This window comes from Cryptomeria japonica, chromosome 10 (assembly GCF_030272615.1).
Source record: "Cryptomeria japonica chromosome 10, Sugi_1.0, whole genome shotgun sequence".
In the NCBI taxonomy this organism is placed as follows: Eukaryota; Viridiplantae; Streptophyta; class Pinopsida; order Cupressales; family Cupressaceae; genus Cryptomeria; species Cryptomeria japonica.
The window spans coordinates 216588631-216607846 of NC_081414.1; the positions used below are offsets into that span (position 1 = coordinate 216588631).

The window sequence follows — 19216 nt, forward strand, 5'->3', positions numbered from 1 at the left end:
ATGAAAGAAAAATTACACATAACCACATAAAAATCCATAAAAAATGCTGTGATTATAACATTCCATTTTCTTAAGGGCAATATTAAATCACTGGATCATCACAAGGAAAGGAACTCTCATCTCATTTTTTTATGTTTGGTCCTCTTGTACATGGGAGGCAAAAGAGAGAGTATAAAATCTATAAGTATCATTGGATTATGTCTACAAACAGTCTCTTAACATAGTTAGATATTATCAACGAAATGGAAGAATTAACAAAGCAACCAAATTCAATTTATCAATGATATATAAACTACTTGCATAAATTAAATCCCAATAGAACCAGAGAGAAACTCTTTTTGCATAAGGTAATTAATTGATGTTCTTAAAATCCATGAAGGACTAGCCTATAATCTAAACAGACCTCTTAATTGAGAACAGCATTGAGTTAAATATTGACAAAATGAAAAATACACCAAAGAAAATATGATCAGTCTTCTCAAAATGAAAAGGAGGGAGTAGCTCTGCCCTAGACAGATATCATCACCCAACGGCTTAGCTTTGGTGTTCTTCACAAGAAGTTAATAGTAAATAATCAGATGCCTACGAAAAATATTGGAATAAATTAACACATACCAAAAGTGAAAAAAACTAATAAGATTTATGAGAAAATATTTCTCTAGTGGTAAAAAAAGATCAACATCATCCTATTTGAGAAGGAAATCATAGTATTCATGAAATGATATAACCAAACAGCCACAAATTATCTTATTACAACATTTGAAACAGGTGGTATGTCAAAATCGATGATAAACTTAGTTAAATTGATAAATACACTGCTGTATAATTAGAACAAAGCTAAATATATCAAGCAAAACAGAGACAAATATAAAATGCAGACACCTGCCCCCGACTAAGCATTTCTGACTTCTTTAACTTCTTCATTGCATATACTTGTCCTGTTGATTTTGCACGGCATAGTTTAACCTGCATCATAAACTCCATCATGATTAGGACAAGTAACATAATTGTATGAACAAATTTGTTAAAAAAGCAACATAATGCATGAAGACAGGTAAAATCAAAACTTCTAGCTTATAAACAGTTTAAAAGTATGACAGAAAGGAAACAAATGCTTTCTCATGTGCTAAAGTTTTGAAAACATGCATTACAGAAATTATTTCCACATATTTCATAAGGAAAAACAGACAAAGTACAATTTCTTACAAACGTAAAAAGAAAAACCCAATGCTTTTCAGTTTCAAAAGAGCTTAAACAGACTTAGTTGCCACACTATAATTATATAATGTATAACATAAACTTATATTAACATCAGAGGGGTTGGTAACAAGATGGTCAGCTAAGTCAGTCTTCCAAGGGAATTCTGGTGGCATCTAGACTCTACTTTTCTTTTCTTTTCTGTGGGTGTAGTTGGTCCTGGGTGCTGGAGATAAAATCTTTTCTACCATTTCCTTGGTTAAGGTTGATATAGCTCTCCTTGATCTCCAGGAAAATATAGTTTCCTACCAAGAAATTTGGTATCAGTTGCAGCACTGGCAGGGCCCAGATTTTGGGGAATTCAGATGAAATGTTTTATTTTATAGGTGAGGGCCCTAATAGAACCCTCAAATTAACGATTAAAGTAAACATCAACCTCATATTATAACCTATTACAATTATACATTAAAAGGTGAGGAGATATGTATGGGTCATACTCTGGATTAAAAAATTTAGCAAAATATATAACCATCATCCATGTACCACTGTTGAAGAGGCCATCCTTATTTTTTTAATACACTATCTTCTACTGAATACTTGTGGAAACCATGTAAAAGAAATATTATTTTTTGCATAATGTCCCAAATAAGGTATAATCAAGTAAAGATTAGTTCCATAACTCTCTGAGTTACACGTGAGTTGGGTAAGGCCAGTCAGTTGCTCAAAAACTCACTGATGAGTTAACTCACTATTTCTCATGAATCCCAAGAAAAAACAATCCTGGCACTGCAAGAAAAAAGGCTACAGCCTTGAAAATTCAAAAACCCTATTTTATAACATTTATGATATTTGGTTTGTGCGCTTAAGTCCTTAACTTTGTTACATAGATTTTCAGTTTATTTGGACTTGTTTCAAACTTTCAACTGATGTTTGACCAATTTGGCAAATTTAATGACCGGATTTGAAAGGTATGTGACTCTTTTTTGGGTTTTATTATGTTTTTGTTCTTCTCTTTCATTTTTGTTCTATTCGAGCAATTTTATCATTTTAATCCTCTATGTTTTGTCTTGTTTTTCTTTTTCTTCCTTCTTTCAGAGCTACAATTCAAAATTTCTAATGTCTTTATAGTTTTGTTCTGTTTTTTCTTTTTCGCTAGGGTTTCAACTTTGCAGATAGAGATGGCATCTGCAAGTAACCGCAGCGCTGGCAAGGAAAGTAATGTCACTCGGCATACCAAAAACAAAGTCAAGAATGGTGGTGTGCAATTATTATGGCTTAAGGCTAAGAGGAGGCATCAAACACCTAATATAACACCTTGCAAAAATTCATAACCAAGATGTCCAATTGTGTCATTTAATGGACCCAAAAATTATACATGAGATGAAGGTCCTTACTTTGTAAAAGGTGATTAAATTAAAAAAAGAAGAGAACATTCAAGGCAATTGCAGCTATGACGAACTCTCCTTCTAACTCAAAGACTAAAGTAGTGGGATCTTGTCTAGGCCCATGCATATAGGGCTCATCCATTAAAGAAAGTTCTAGTTTGGCACAATCACAAGGGTTCTTTGTTCCTTGTAATACTTCTAGCGCACAACCTTTTCTTGAAGGTACTGCATGGAGCTAAGAGAAGTATCATGAAATGACAAGGAATGCCCAAAATTCTGGTATCATAACATACTATTCCATGTTACAAGGAGCCCATATCAAGGGTGGTTGGTTTCCTAATGTTTTGAAGTGTTTAATGCACCTAGTCCGTATGATTTTAAGGGGCCCTTTGTGCATGAATTTGTGAAAAGCATTTGAACCATAGTCTAAAACCAAAAGGTGTCCAAAGATAGACAAAATGACAAGAGTCACACATTGATCAACTTCCTCGTGGTTTTATGTAGACAGTTAATGTTCTTTAAGTCCATTGATGGCTCCTATAGAGTGAAAATATGAGATTCTATACAATACATTGGACAAGGTGGTCATGGAAGTGTGTGTGTAGAATGTAGTTCATGTTGTGATCAATAATGAAAAAGCAAGGAGACTCACCCTAGCAATTTTAGGAGCCATTGTGCCACAATGCCACCCATTACAATCGATCTTCTACTTGAGGATATAGACAAACTTGGATAGGTGAACACTATGGTGGAGGTGGAAAGAAATATCAAAAAAAGATATCTGCAACCACCCTGGAGTGTTTAACCTAATGAGAGAGTAAACCAAGGGAAAGCATTTTGTGCGATTGAGAGTCACAATTCACCACCAACTTCATCACATTACCAAGCACTTTAGCCAAAATAACATCTCTTAAATAGATGTTTGTGAGAATTACGTTTTCATTATTTTTTATTTATCCTTTGTTGAAGAATTTTGTATCAAACCCACAAAATCGCCTTGCTAAGTGCAAGGCCCTATTAGCAAGGCCCTAACACCATAAGGGATGGGGTCAAGATCATTCCCCGAGTGACTTTGGTGGAGTGGATACCCCTCAATCCTTGGCTCTGCGTGAACGAGGTTATTAATACTTTTTGACTAAAAGTAAACACTACAACCACCACACTTGGTGGTGTTCAACTAATGATGGAGACCAAATCATGTAAGCGCACACAAGGGTAAGATTGGTTTCAACAATACAAAAGATTTATTAAACAAGATGAGAGGAATGATAAACAAAACTATCAAAGCTACTTTACTAAGACCTACAATACAAAAACCACAATTAAAAATAAAAGCACTTCAATTTAACTCATCAACACAAACATTGGATGTTATGAACTAAACACAATAGTGGCATTTAAATCTAAAATCACCAACCTAACATCTACCATAATACAAAGCCTCCAATAATAGTTAAGTGATATTTGACTCATAAAATCACATAACATACATGATACTTCAACATCAATTGAAAAACAAAATAGGCATAACTAATTCTATTTAATGAATAATGAATTCTTGATACCCAAACTAAGTGCCAAAAGCACTTATCTATAAGCATTTACAATGCATTGCATGAAAACAATTCAAAAACCTAACTACAACCTTCTACCCTAATAATAGATTGCTTGCATGCAAAGAAAGCTTTATTACAAAATGTAATCCACTAATAATAAATCTGAACTCGGGTAGTCTTTAGTTAGAGTCCTAGCAACGAAGACTACAAACTATGAATAGGCTTCCTAGAAGGCGAGCTAAAAGTAGTTGCTATGTTAGTGTAATATTTTATTTACCTTGGATATGTTTTATCCTACATATGATATGGCTTTAATTTATTAAGCTTAATTAGATTAAAAAAAATAAAAAATTACTCAAGTAGGCTAGGATAATGAGTTGCACACATTCTCCTTTCATGGGATTTTGCTTTTATCTTTATCCTCGTTGATTTGGAAACTTGGATAAGCAATCCCTTAATTTTGGGTCTTCGTCAAATTTGGTATCTTCAGGCTATATACTGTAGCTTTTTCCTTTCTTAATAAAATATCGAAGAAACTATTGTGAGGTTTTGCACTTTTCTCTCAAAAAACTAATTGTTATTTTGATTTCATTAACCATTTGTATTTAAAAGTTTAATAATCTCTATCACTTGCACTAAATTTTGGATTAATATCAACTTTGCAAATTCTAACATGGCATTAAAGCTATTGTGCAAGGAAAGGTTTATAATTTCTGATTGTGAGAGATTTAAAGGTGTTTTTTTATCTTGTATGTAAATTTTCTTCATATCCATTTATGCTCTTCTCTTGCATCTTTGCATGATCTAAAGAATCAAAACAGTTACACAAAAAACATATAACCTATAAGGTTTACACTTGTATTTTAATATAATCTAGGTTATTACAATAAAGTCAAGCTTAGCTTTCATGATACCGAATTCACAATTAGAAACATAGTTTGCAAATGGGAGTTTGAATGATGCATCAAGCATAATACTCATTTGGGGGCATTTTCAAGCCAAAAGAAACCTACCATTGCAACCAAAAGGCCCAAGATTCCCCATTTCCATATAATCTATCATTTTTCAAGTTCATGGTTCTACAGATATTGATTTTTGTTTGCCTAGCACTAATCATCTATACAACCACATCCTTATACTTTTTGTACTTGTGTCCAGATTTTTTGTTGCTATCAGCTATGTAGTTCTATTGTCATCAAATGGATTGCTCACGTTATCACTTCAAAAAAGGACCCCTCTCCATTGGCTATTCAGATTTTGAACCCCAACTTTGAAAGACCATAACTTAGTCACTTGGACTCAAAATCAACTGCAATTTTTATTATTTGGTGTAGAATTTTACACTCTTCATAGTGGTTTAAGAAGTTTTTCAATTTGTGTTTTTTGGAACTTCAATCATTTATAACTTCCACAAATGAGCTCGAAGATGTCCCCATCTAAACCCATGAACCAGACATAGACAATGAACAATGATAACAAATAATTGCTAAGTGAGAAAGCTGTGATTAAAGAATATAAGATGATTAGAACAAAAAGCTAATCAATAACAATTAGTCCAAAGATAGCTAACGACCATTTAGTATGGGACGATGAGCATAGACTTTGATGACCACACCGCAGTTGACAGCAATAACTAAAGAAACAATAGGCGATTAAAAAAGGAGAGATTATACAAGGGAAATATTGATCAGCTGCAAAGAATGATGGGATTGCTCTATTAATGTGAACTGTAGCATGTTCATGGCCACCCAATCGTTGTTGTTGATGATTCCAAGGTTAAATCGGTGGGGTGCAAACAGTCGGGAGACCATTGAAGATAATTTGACAAGGCTCGTATGGAGTTTGGAAGGATCTTATCCACATAAAGTCTAAATGACTTTGTCTCTTGCTACCGTTGTGTGGATTAAGAGAACACCAACATGTCGGATATGGGTGACATATTAAATATGGTTGGCGCACTGATGATTCCAAACCAATAGTGCCGAGTACATTTGGTTAACTCGAAGCAATGGAAGTAATTATATTGTTGATTATGATTTGGAGCAATTAAGGGTAACGATGCGTAAACTTAAAGAGATGCTCTATTATCCATAGATCAAAGACAAGAGAGCACGATTTGCTTAAAGGAAAGATTACAAGATGTTGACCATTTGATAAGTCAAAATAATGAAGAGGTGCGATCAGATTAGGAATTTGTGATGTAATAAAATAATATCATTAAAGCAAAGATACAATGATTTGAAGAATCACAACTCTTGACGAAGGATCATATGGAGATATATTAGACCAATCTAAACCATTCCAAGGAGGATCATCGGATAACTCACTCTATATTTCACCTTTCAGCGTACAGCCCATGGTCCTGGAAGTATATTTTCCAGCAATACGTATCAGTGATAGCGCCTTTGACTACCCAATTAAACAAGATTGACCCGGCAAGCATTGATTTTGGAAGATCCATAAACAATTGCTACTGCTACATAAACATCACGACTGATCAGTTCAGACCAGATCAGAATTGTTATTAAATTACAGGCAGTAACATCTTTGTTCTCAGTGATCATGTCAGGTATGAAAGAAATCTTTGCAGAAGTAGAAGGAGGTACAAATGTATGGTGTGTATATGTGCTGGAAGACGATCATTATATACACGTAATGGTAAGAGGGCTGTCCATGAAAATATTATATTAGAGGTAGTGACAGCAAGAGATTTGGATTATGTATCATCTATTCATGACAAGCTATCAAGATAAGTTCTCCATCCTGAACTATTCTTAGAATTATAAATCAAGTATTATAATAAAATGTTTCCAGTTTGATTAAATCTTATTCATAAATATATTACATTACTCACTAAAAGCTGGAATTGTTATTTCAGGACTGAATTATTGTAAAATCTCAAACTGGGGACATTACAAGCTCCTTTTTGTGTGTTGTTTTTTAAACACAGTATTTTTCCTTAAACTCTACATGATATAACTTTTGAGTTCCTATTCTATAAGCACATATTACTTTCACCATTTTGGTCACTTTTGATCCCTATAAAACTTGATTAAATCTAGAATCTTGCATTGTAATCACACTAACATAAAGTCCCAAACATTAATGTGTTAAGGGGGTCATTTTGGTAACTAAGAATGTTAAAATTAGATAATTTGGGGGAATTGTTAATGCACACACACTCCACTTATAAAAAACCAATTTTGTGTACTAGTCTTGGGGGCTTATACACAGGCACTTCATAATCACAAACTAAGATAAAGTTTCACTCTTGAGGGTTTTCATTATAGATTTTGATATTAAATTCCATCCTTTTGTTGTCAAGCTGAATTCGGAGAACTAGCTATCTTGGAAACAAGGGATACAAGATCACTGCATTTTGCAAGATATATTGCCCTATCTTCTTAGAGTCATTCCTAAAACAAGTCATTAAACAAAAACATGCATGGTTTAATAACAACAACTTGGTATACAAACTAATATGTCTCATTGTTTTTCAGGATATTATGCACCAGCATGCGCACATTATGCTCTCTCACTACTTGGACATTCACCCAACACCTTTATAGAGACCTTGATTCTTCATCTAAGAGTGATGCTACCTTGGAGAAGTTTTCACATATAGATGATACCTATGTCACAGCATTCATCGAATTTCATGTATGAAATTTGAAATTCAGCGAATTCCAATAAAATATTAAAAATTTGTCCTAATTGGCCTAAAGTTCGTCTAAACAAAGATAATTTATTTGAAATTCATCCAGCGTTTTATACACAATCTAGAGGAAGAGGCACGAATCTCGGGCAAAACTGAAGACAGACTCATGAAAACAGCCACGAATACTGCCAAGATTGCAGGGTATGCCCAAAGCGCAAGCTGTCGCCATGAAAATTGCTACAAACAATGCCTTATTGATTTTGTAGATCCTGAAGCGAAGCCCGCAGAGGAGTTTTTAGGAACCCTAACGCCATGTATACGAAGGTTGAATATATATTAAATAATGAATATATTGTAAGCTCGTAATGAATAAGTTTCGCATCCCTACTGAGCTTATAATATATTTATTATTTAATATTTAACATCTTTATTATTTATATATTAATAAATTAGTAAGTTCAAATTTTAAACACATTTGTGTTTTTTAAATTTATTATATTGTATTCAAAAGATTTCATAATATCATTTTATTTTTAATAATTTTAGTTTAATAAATGTAAAATATTTATATTACTTTTTATTAAATTTAATTTAATATTATTTTATTTTAATAAATACTTGATCATTTTATTTCAAATCTATTTTATTGTATTATATTATTTTAAATATATTTAACAATATTAAATTAATTTGACAATTTAACGAGTTTATTATTTATATATTTAAAAAAAATTAAATTTATACAAGGCAAATTCAATGTCAAAAAAATTTCCGAATTTTTTACCCTTGTCGAACTTCATCCGAATTTCATTGTTGCCAAACTCGAATTCAAATTCGAACCTTGTGACTTAGGATGATACTACTACCAGTCCTACTCCTCTTGATACCCCACCTACAATTGATAAAATTTCTCTTGTCCCTATTGCTACTTCAAAGTTTAGAGTTGCTTCTTTGAGAGCTTCCAATGATTCTTTGTAGAAAGATTTGTTGTCTTTTACATTCACCTCATTAGGACACATTCCTACCAGACATCTCTTCATTGTTCATAGAGTACCACATTTCATATCCAAATCACACCACTGGGAACTTAGCTATCAAGAGTCAAGACATTCCTCCATCACTTGTTGATTCATCAAAGTTCAAAGTCCTTTCTTTGAGGGCTTCTTGTGATTCTTTGCAGCAAGGTTCTTCATTTCTAAAGGATCCACTTCATTGGGAGGTCTAATTACCAAACATTTTGCATGCATTTGTGGACTCTTAACATTTAAATCTTGATGATAGTATTGAGGATATTTGTCTTCTTTGTGATAATAATTCACATCAAGTTGCATTAACTCCCACTCTAGATTCCCTTGCTCGCTCTTTGCCACATCATGCTACTCACTAGACACATCTTGATTCGCATTGGTCTAGGTATCCAACTTAAGTGGTCACTATTCTCAAATCTTGTATGGCATAGTCACAATCCAGCATCAACATCAAGAAACATGAGCAACTTCTAGTTCCATACATCCCAATTCCTTTCTACAGTCCACTTCAACCTACTATCACAAAGGAACCTACTACAATATTCATCAAGTGATATCCTAAATTGCTCTTCTATCTCTTCTTTGTGAAGACACACATGCACCTTATCTTGTTGGGATTTCAAAACGGTCACTTTTGAGAGGTGGGGGGCTATCAAGTCCTTCACATAACTCAGCTAGGATGGAGTTTTGTCTTGTAGGTTTTCTCCTATTCTACTTCCAAGGGGTACACTCTATTTGTACTTCGGAAATATTTCAGATTGTACATGGTTGCCAAACATGGCCTCATTACCATGACCCATATCTTCTTACTTCAGTTACACTTAATGGGGTTTATTAGTGTAATATCTTATTCACCTTGAGTATGTTTCTCCTACATATGACAGTGCACTAGTTTATTACGTTTACTGGGTAATTTATTTTTATTTAGGTAGCTATATACATGCATGTTTATTGCTTTTGCTTTTATACTCTGCTAATTAGATTATATATATTAGAAATAGTATTTTGTGTAAATGTATTACTTTATGACTGATCAATGAAGAAACAGCCGATCTTTTGAATTTTTGTTGTTATATCCCGTGCTATCTTTCTTGGATATGTTTCAGATATGCTTGGAAGTTAATGTAAGACGTGGAATCGTGAACTTCTTGTTCAAACAGCATGGAATGCCTGGTCACCCCTGATCACTCCAGCTGGATGATACTTCCGTTTATCTCCAAGGCTGTTTCATCAATTGTTCCATGAAACTGCAAGTTTCGTTTGAATAATAAATGCATTGTAAAGCCTTTTCTAGTTTACGCTAGTTGTTGTTACTCCTCTAGGCGGGTAACATTGCATTTTGAATTTAAATAAGGATATGTATATATATCTTATGGCTTATCATCAGAAAGGGAGTTAGCTAGATCGTAAGTTAGTCGTCAATTCAGAGTCTCATTTTTTGTAATTCCAAAACTTGTTTTACTCCCTCCTGGGAGCCAATTGCAATGAAAATTTGAAGTTGATCTGAGACATTTGTGTTCACGGATCCCACCAGAGGAAGAGCAGGGCCCGCTCAACCGAAGGGAGTTGATCCTAAGTTAAATCTTTGTTTTATTTAGATATTGCATATTCAATTTAGTTACATTCTTTTCTGCATGTTCATGGTAGTTTTAAGAATCAAATATCAATTGCACTCTGTAGTTTTTACTCATATTTAGTAGCTTTCTGAAATAGATCAATTCGTTCATAGAAGTTCAGATTCATGCTTTGTTAGTTAAGTTCAGATTTGTTAAGCGGATGCATTCTAGTTCCATATTAATCTTGTTAGAGTAAATATCTAGGACACCTCCAGCATTTCATGTACCTGACACTTGCTTCTAAGTGGTCATTTCCCACCTCTTGCATGTGGAATTATCTATATCAGGTCTGATTTTAATTAAATTTATTATGACAAAAATGCCTCAAACAATTATTATGAATTGCAGAAGCATGAACTCTCCTTTTATGGTGTACCTGTATGTTATATGGGTTAGTCAAACAAAATTCTCTATTTACAAGAATGCTTCCGGAAAAACTTGTGTATGGACACAAAAAAACATACACAGTTTTTTCCAAAAGCATTCTTGTAAATATATCATGGACTGTGGAAAACTTAAGACAAAAATTCTCTCTGTTTTTCTATAATACTTATCAAACCCCAAAGAGATTAGATCTTTCAACTATATCCATTTCTGATGCTATGAATCGCGCACACATCTCTTTTCAGCATGTTAATTACTCGCATACCTATCTTTAGAGGAATATAGGTAAAGTACGGCGAAAGCTATCATATTTATTCATTATTCTACTTCAAAAATTATTATTATTATTATATTACTATATTTTTATATTTCTATTAAACTCTTGACAAAAGAAAAAAATCTATTAAGACTACATTATTATTATATATATTTTTTATATTTATCCTTGAGAAAAAAATGGATTTTATGTAGGAACACTTTCGATCCCTCATAATTAATAATATTATTTCTAATCTATTATTATACTATTATTTTATTATATTATATATTTAAAACAATGTAGAAAGATTTTTTTCTCTTTATATATTTATTAAGAATATTAACGTACTGATCTTGTAATAAAAATAATATAAATTTAAAAAATAATAATAAAATGACATTTTGTTTTTCATGCATTTAAGTGTCACAAACACGTCAAATTAAATGATTCTAGTTTTTACTGACAAACGTTTTTACATCCATAACGTGAGTGTAATACGCCTCCGGCTTAATGAAGATGTAATAGGGATGTGTCTAGCTAATTTTGAGCCAATGCTTGGGTACCCAAGCATGGCTTACAAATATGTCAGTTTTGACATAAAATGCAACTTAAGAACATCAGTTAATAAAATAACTATGTACAAGATAATTTCATACAAATTATAATTTTTGAAATATTGATTTTGAACTGAGCACAAAGGCCCAATATATAGTGGCTTTCAAACAAAATTAACCTCTACAGAAAGAGCATAAGAAATTTACACGGCACAGAAAAGCTAAATTACCTCACCAAAAGCTCCTCTACCAATAATAGTCAATAGCTCAAAGTCATCTACACCCATCTTGTGTCGTTTTAAACGCATGTATTCAGTTTCCTTCCTTTCCAGATCTTTGATGAGATTCATCTGTTCTTCTTCTGATACATCTGAAGAAGCCAACCGCCGCTCTAACACCCATCGTCTGGCAAAGAATATATAATCTGTTAAAATCGATAATTTTCACATTGTTGACTTGATCTAAGAGAAAAATCCAGTTTAGAATTGCATGAAAGGACTCTAGCCTTATATTTTAAGCTAAAAAAGCATTCACAGAATGATGTAAAGCCAACAACAAGACCAAAGAATGTTGCAAAAGAATAACATTGTATGGCACACACAACAGTAGGAACAGAATGCAACTTGATTTGTTTCAAGCCAGTGTAGAGCATATAAAGGGAGCTCATAGTGTATGGACATTAAACAGCTGGTCCTTACATTTATATTCAAAAATGCATTTATATAGAAATCTTGAAGTCAACCAAAGATCAAAAATGAGATTTTAAGCTTGGTAAATGATTCAGGAGATTTGTTTATTTCTTCTCAAAAAGAAATCCAATCTGTTTAATTACGCAGGAAATGGATGGTGGAAGATGAAGAAGGAGCAGCTTTTAGAATACTTTGTGATTCCAAAAATGTCATACCAATAGAATGACCTTACAAGTTTATAACATTAACTGTTGATTGATAAAAAATTGTAAGTTCAAAAAACAAATACCAGACTTGGTATGCAATTTAAAGGGCAAGTGTATTTCTTCCACAAAAGAAATTTGAACCATCCAATCAAACAAGAAATTGATGGCAGAAGATGACAAAGACTGTAAAATTATAACACTGTGACTTAAAAGTGGCCACGGAGAGATAGATAACCAATCCTTCACACAGGCCAAATATACATTTACAAGAAATTCCCCAATCAATGGAGAAAGATCATTCCATTTGCTGGATATGTTGACAATATACACAGCTTCAATGCTGTTTACCTTGAACCATGTGATTGAATAAATAATCATGTTTGCATATGATTATTGCTGCAGTACATAGGCTTGTTTCTCCAACTAAAAACAACAAATATAAATTATTCAATTTAAATAGGTTTACCATATGATGATAAATTAAATTATTAAAGTACCAATAATAAATGGAAAAGTCTTCCATCCTCTACATTTCTTCTTCATCCTTACATGAGCTACTGAGCTCTCCTCTAAATCCTCATCTACTTCCAAATCAAAAGCAATGAAAGTAAGCGATACAATGAATTATCTTGCTAATGTTGCAAGCTCAATTGTTACTATCAAAGCTCTTCTTTATGTTATTTATATGAATTATAAGTGATGAATTCCACAAAATTTAAAAACAGTAGATGTAAATGCCGGGTGATTAGGACCAAGAATGAACATATGGGTAGTGATTTCATCGTGTATATGGCCCCAATAGTATGCTAGGTATCTAATTATCAAATAATTCTGAATACGCATGATTATTTGAAATTTGGAGGATGGCATTGGGTGTGAGAGCCTATGTGACACAAGCTAGGGCTTTCAAGCCCTAGCCATGGCTTTGCTGCTGCTTTTTTTGTGCTTTGTGCATATGAGGGGGGCGCATATAGTGTTTTGGCATGGGTGTGTGGCTTCGGCTCAGTGGCTTGGAGTTTTGGCGTGGGGAGAGAAGGGTTTGCAGTTATTTTGAGGATTTTCTCCTTCTCTTCGTGGGTGTCTTGGTGCTGCGCTAGAGTTCGAGGCGTCAACCTTTTTCTCTGCACTTTTTTGCTTGTTGTGTTGTATGGTTTAGTCAGGGTAGGGTTTGCTTATCTGCCTTGTGGCCATGGGTTTTGGGAATGGGCCACATGATGGTTCTAAGTTTTCTTTTCAAGATGCTCTTGATAGAGAGATCCCCTCTTCAAATTGTGTGCAAGACGAGCTTTGAGAGAGAAATGCTGTGCCTAGAGGCCCTTGTATTTCAAAAGTGAACAGGTGTCTTGAAAGGAGACAAAATAGGCCGATTCTAGTGATCCAACCAGACTCTGTGGAAGAGGATGTTCCTTATTTGGTTAATCATGCTCTAATATGCAAATTTATGGGGATTTGGTGTCTTTACCCTTACTTGAATCCTAGGCAAGGCATACTTGAAACCCTACAGGGGACATGGAAGTGATGCTTGCAACTAATAGCTACTTTTTGGTGTTCTCTAATTTGGCGGATCGTAATAAGGCCTTTGAAGGGGGGCTGTATTTCTACAATCAGGTTGGCCTGTTTATCAAACTTTAGCATATTGGTTTTAATCCAACTGAGGAGCTCCAATCTAGAATACTTGTTTAGGTTTGCCTTCCTTGTTTCCGATTAGAATTTTGAAAAAATGATATTCTTCACATGGTTGCGATGTTGTCAGGCAAGCCTACAAGCCCTTCGCAACAAACGATGGACAAAAAAGTAAATTCTTAAGCACATATCTGTGCTGAAATTGATTTAAAAACCCTTTGCTAGATTCTATTGAAATTTGGTTAGGATTTTTATCATGGACTCAAGAGCTTGATTACCAAGCCCTTCCTTTTTGCTATCAAGTATGCCACGAATATGGTCATTTACAAAGGTGTCCTAGGATCAATCCTTTTGGTATCCAAACTAATAAGCCTCCTCAGCCAACACCAAAGTTGGATAAAGGAAAAGCTCCTATTATTGAGGAGGTTGTAGATAATGATGGTTTTGTGTCAATAAAACCCTATAATGAGGGAAGAGAGCTGAAAAAGACTCTCAAGGATAGGCAAACAGATGAAATATCAAATCGCTTTGAGGCTTTGGAAAAAAATGACCAGCAAGTATTGATCCATGAAGGGCTTCAATCTGGATTGGAGCCTATGGGAAGTGAGTAGGTCAAATCAGGTGAGATAGATATTCAACGCGCTGAAATTTTGGAGGCTCAAATGGAAACAGATTTGGTTCCTACAGATTATAGTGTTCTAGAGGTTGTTGGAAACAAGGAGCAAGCCGGTGTGACCCCTCTAGTTTCTCCTCCTAAAAAAGAGGTCCCTATTTCAGGGAGTGGAAGCAAAAATCAGTTGTCTTTAGGACTTCGACGAAAGACCTTCAAAAAAGGTGCACCAGAGAAGCCTCCCAAGGTGGGGAGTAAGAAATATCAAGAGAAAGTGAAATTAACAAATGAGACGTTGGTGAATCAAGGTCAGTTAAAACCATTGATTTGCACTTCTCTCCTTCCAAAGATGATTGTCCTTTCCTAGAATCTAAGGGGGTTGAATAGCACCCCCAAACAAAAGGCTATTCAAGAGTTAATTTGTGCTCGTTTGCCAAATATTGTCTTCATTCAAAAGTCTAAGTTGTTAGTGGAAGGTATGCTCAACATTACTTCCAAACTTTGGGTTACGGGTCATTGGTAGTGTATAGGGGCTCAAGGCAATTCAAGTGGTGTCACTTGCTTATGGGGCCCACGAAACTTGCACCACTTTGGTGGATCTATTGTAGATCCTCTATTTTGGTGGCCACTTTAAATATGGAATCAAAAGAAGTTGTTCATTTCACTAATATGTATGCTCCAACAAACCAACTAAGAAAAACTCTGCTTTGGTCTCATGTTTGATTGGTCCAGTCCCTTGCCCCCTTTTATCCTTGGATCCTAGAGGGAGACTCTAATGTTATCTCCAGCCCTAAGGAGAAGCGGGGTGGTGTGAACAAGTTAGAGCTTTCATCTGGGCTTCTCAGGGATAGTATTGCTAGCTTGAAATTGGTTGGCATAAAGCCTAATAATGGCATGTACACTTGGAATAACCAAAGATGGAGGAAGGATTCTATCTCTAAGAGGCTAGATAGTTTTGGTCTTGAACTATTGGGTTGGTGACAGTTGGGTTACCAAATCAAAAAAAATTGACTGGAGAGGATTAGATCACTAGCTAATTAAATTGTTTGCTACTTTTTTTGGAGTCACAAAAAATTGTTCTCTCAAGTTTTTAGCTTATATGGCTCTAGGATCCCTCTCTTATGGATCTTATGACAAAATGGTGGCGTTTAGGGGAGCTAGTTTTTGGCACGGCAATGTATTCCTTTGTCAAGAGATTACAATTTTTTAAATTTAAGCTTAAGTGGTGGAATAGGCAGTGTTTTGGTAATGGTTTTTTGGCTAAATCAGCTACTCAATCCCATTTGGATGTTAAATTTAAGCTTAAGAAGAGGAATAGGCAGTGTCTTGGTAATGTTTTTTTGGCTAAATTGGCTGCTCAATCCCATTTGGATGTTATTACCCATCAGATTAAAGATCATGGGTTCACCAAGGGGAACCATAGTGAGGAATTTGAAGTTGTTAAAGAGTTGGAGTGCGAACTACGTGATGAGATCTTCTAGAAGCAAAAATCTCGTATTGATTGGCTTCGAGACAAAGACAAAAACACTGCCTTTTTCCACAATTCAATCAAACATGTAAGGCAAGGAAACATGATCACTTCTCTGATGTCTTCCACGAGGATTCAACTTTCTAATTATTTGAAGATTTCGCAGGAGGCTTTCCAATTCTATTCCTCCTTATTCAAAGAGGACTCTCCCCCTACATTGGATGAAGAAAAATTATCTTGGACAATATTCCTTCATTGGTCTCTAATGAGATGAATGATTCTCTTTTTAGACCCATCTCTTCAGCTGAACTAGAGGAGATTGTGTTTCAAATGAAGAAAGTGAAAGCCCCTAGGCCTAATGGCTTCCCGATAGAATTCTACCAAGAATTGGGAAATTATCAAATTTGATCTTTTAGAGGTGGTGTTAGAGTCGCAAAGGAATAAACAAATACTGAAAGCCATGAATGATATGTTCCTGGCTCTTATTCCTAAAAGAGAAGAAGCTAATTCTCTAAATCTGTAATGTCCCGTTTTAGGAATAATGCAGTATAACCACAAAATGCAATGCTCTAATTACCACTTGTAATGTCCCCTTATTTTATAACTTATGCAATAGGGACATTTAACTTGCAAAGATCAATTGCAAGAGATTTCTTTCCTTAATGATCTTGACTATATGTTGATATTACTTTGCAAATGATATTAATTATGAAATATAACTGATATTGTTGCTATCTCTGATATAATTATAAAATATATGCACAATTATTTGGTCTATTAAATAATAAGATTACTTGCTATCTCAAATTTGAAAATGAGTAAATATGCAAAAGAATCTTGAATGTCTTGCTAGAATTACTAATGTAAATCCCCTCCTAATATCTCAATGTGAATCCACAGTATTTGATGATGGTTGTGTCTGATTGGGTGCCTTGAATGCATGCAAATATTGATGTGGAAGTCTACTGCTCCTTGTTTACCACTATATCTGATAAATTAAATAGAGGAAATAATAATACAAATAACAATGCATACTAGACATAGGGGTAAAATATATCTTTATTCGCACATGAACTTATTACAAAGAAGAAGACCAAAGATGGTCGGCCAAGGATCATAATTGACCAGACTATACCATACTACCTTCCTTGGCGGTACACAACATATTTAAAGGACTTGACAGTTGCCGAGAGAAACACAATCGTCAACCAACGAACACATAACTACCCAAAAGTGCCAACCCACATAATACAATTAATTAATACATTGTCGGATAACCAAATTTATCAAACATAACAATAGGCATTTAATGACTACATCATCCCCCCCCAAAAGAAAAAGTTGTCTTCCAAATGACAAGTAAACATCAAGTAATATTCGAGAAGACTAATGATAAGAGTGTAGACAATGACTTGGACTAGACAACCCCAACTTGTAGTACACTTGCCAAATTAAATGGGGGTTTGGGGGCAATAACCCCAACGGAGTAAAGGGGTAGTGCCCCTTGCGAGGTCAAGGGGCAACGCCCCTCACAAGGTCCTAAGGCTACCATGGTACAAGGCAAGGTCAAGGGGCAGCACCCCCGCCGCCAACATCAAATTATGACCTTCAGAACAACACAGAACTCCATGGCGCACATCAATTTTTTGAATTTTTAAGATGCCAAAAACAATGTTGGTGAAGCCATAAAATAGAGATTTTGTTCCTACCACCTGATTCTGACCACATACAACTCCCCTCACCTCAAGTACAGCTTGATACGCATCACGTAAGGTCTAATACAAATTGCATACAATCTGAAACACAACACGTACGGTCTACTCTTCGCCACGTACACCCTATACACCTATGTTCCTATACGGTTCAATGGTAGACCCGTACGACCTAGGCTTGTCCTTACATACGACCAAAGTTGGATACCCTCTTCGTACAATTTGATGCTCCTCACATACAGTTTCATATATCTTGATCCATTTGGCGTACGGACCACCTTCCACCCGTACCCATGTCTGCACGGTTGTGTTGCTTACATACGGGTTGATGGTGCTCACGTACGACTCTTTTATTGCAACTGCGTACAGCGTACCAGTTCTCCCTTTGTGCAGTATGACTTCCCCTGCATACGGCCTAACCTTTGTATATGGCCTAACCTTTGTGTATGGCTTCTTCACTAAGGCATATAATCTTCCTTTCTTTTGTTCGTGCAGCATATCTCCTAGCGCATGTGGGTTGTACGACACCTCCCCGGGTAGTACCTATTTCTCCTCCATGTACGGCACCCGTTCTTCCATGTATGACATGTTCAACTTGATGCATGTGACGTATGACTTCCCCCTCGTATAGCCTCCCAAGCTCCATGTGGCCTCCTCTTGCTCGTACGACCTGATGTCCTCTCCGTATAGCCGGTAACAAGAGTTAATGGTCGTGTGCGGGTATGGTTGCACCAATGCTCTCTAGTGCTACTCCCACACGTATGGTCGTACTACGTACGCTATCCTTGGCTCGTACGGCCATACTACTTGCCCTATGTCTTCCTTCACAACCCTCACATATGACTCAGCTTCCAATTCAAACGATGTGTTCTCCCTGCACATGTAAAACATTTAATGTATAGGTTAAACCCCCTCTCTTGTGTATGACACTTGTTCAATCCCATTCGGCAAGTGTACCTCCTTAACCATGTACGGTCTCCCAGCAAACCCATACAGCTGAGGGTTTTGTTCCTTGTCTCTTCGTATAGCCTCACTCCTCCCCTCCCGTACCAATTTGGCACCTCCATTATTAAATATTTTCTCATTGGCCAACTCCATATTTTGCCTTCTAAATTTTTTTATTTTCTTTGATTCCTTTTACTTTTTCCTCCCATTTTCCATCTTCATACTATCAAATGTACTGACCATAACTGTACACGCTTTTGGTTTCTTTTCACCAAGATTTGTAGCTTCAAGAAAATTACACGTTAGCGAAAATACCTTGTAGTCCT

General features: G+C 35.2%; 1 protein-coding gene across 1 annotated transcript in view; it reads right to left on the reverse strand.

Annotated features, from left to right (window-relative positions):
* The window catches only part of LOC131054234 (uncharacterized), a 139789-nt gene that overhangs the window by 100009 nt on the left and 20564 nt on the right, over nucleotides 1–19216 (reverse strand). The window contains exons 2-3 of the mRNA XM_057988692.2: nucleotides 11868–12042; nucleotides 883–966 (exon numbers count right to left, since the gene is read on the reverse strand). Coding sequence (XP_057844675.1) covers nucleotides 883–966; nucleotides 11868–12042 — 259 coding nt within the window. The remainder of the gene's footprint in view (nucleotides 1–882; nucleotides 967–11867; nucleotides 12043–19216) is intronic.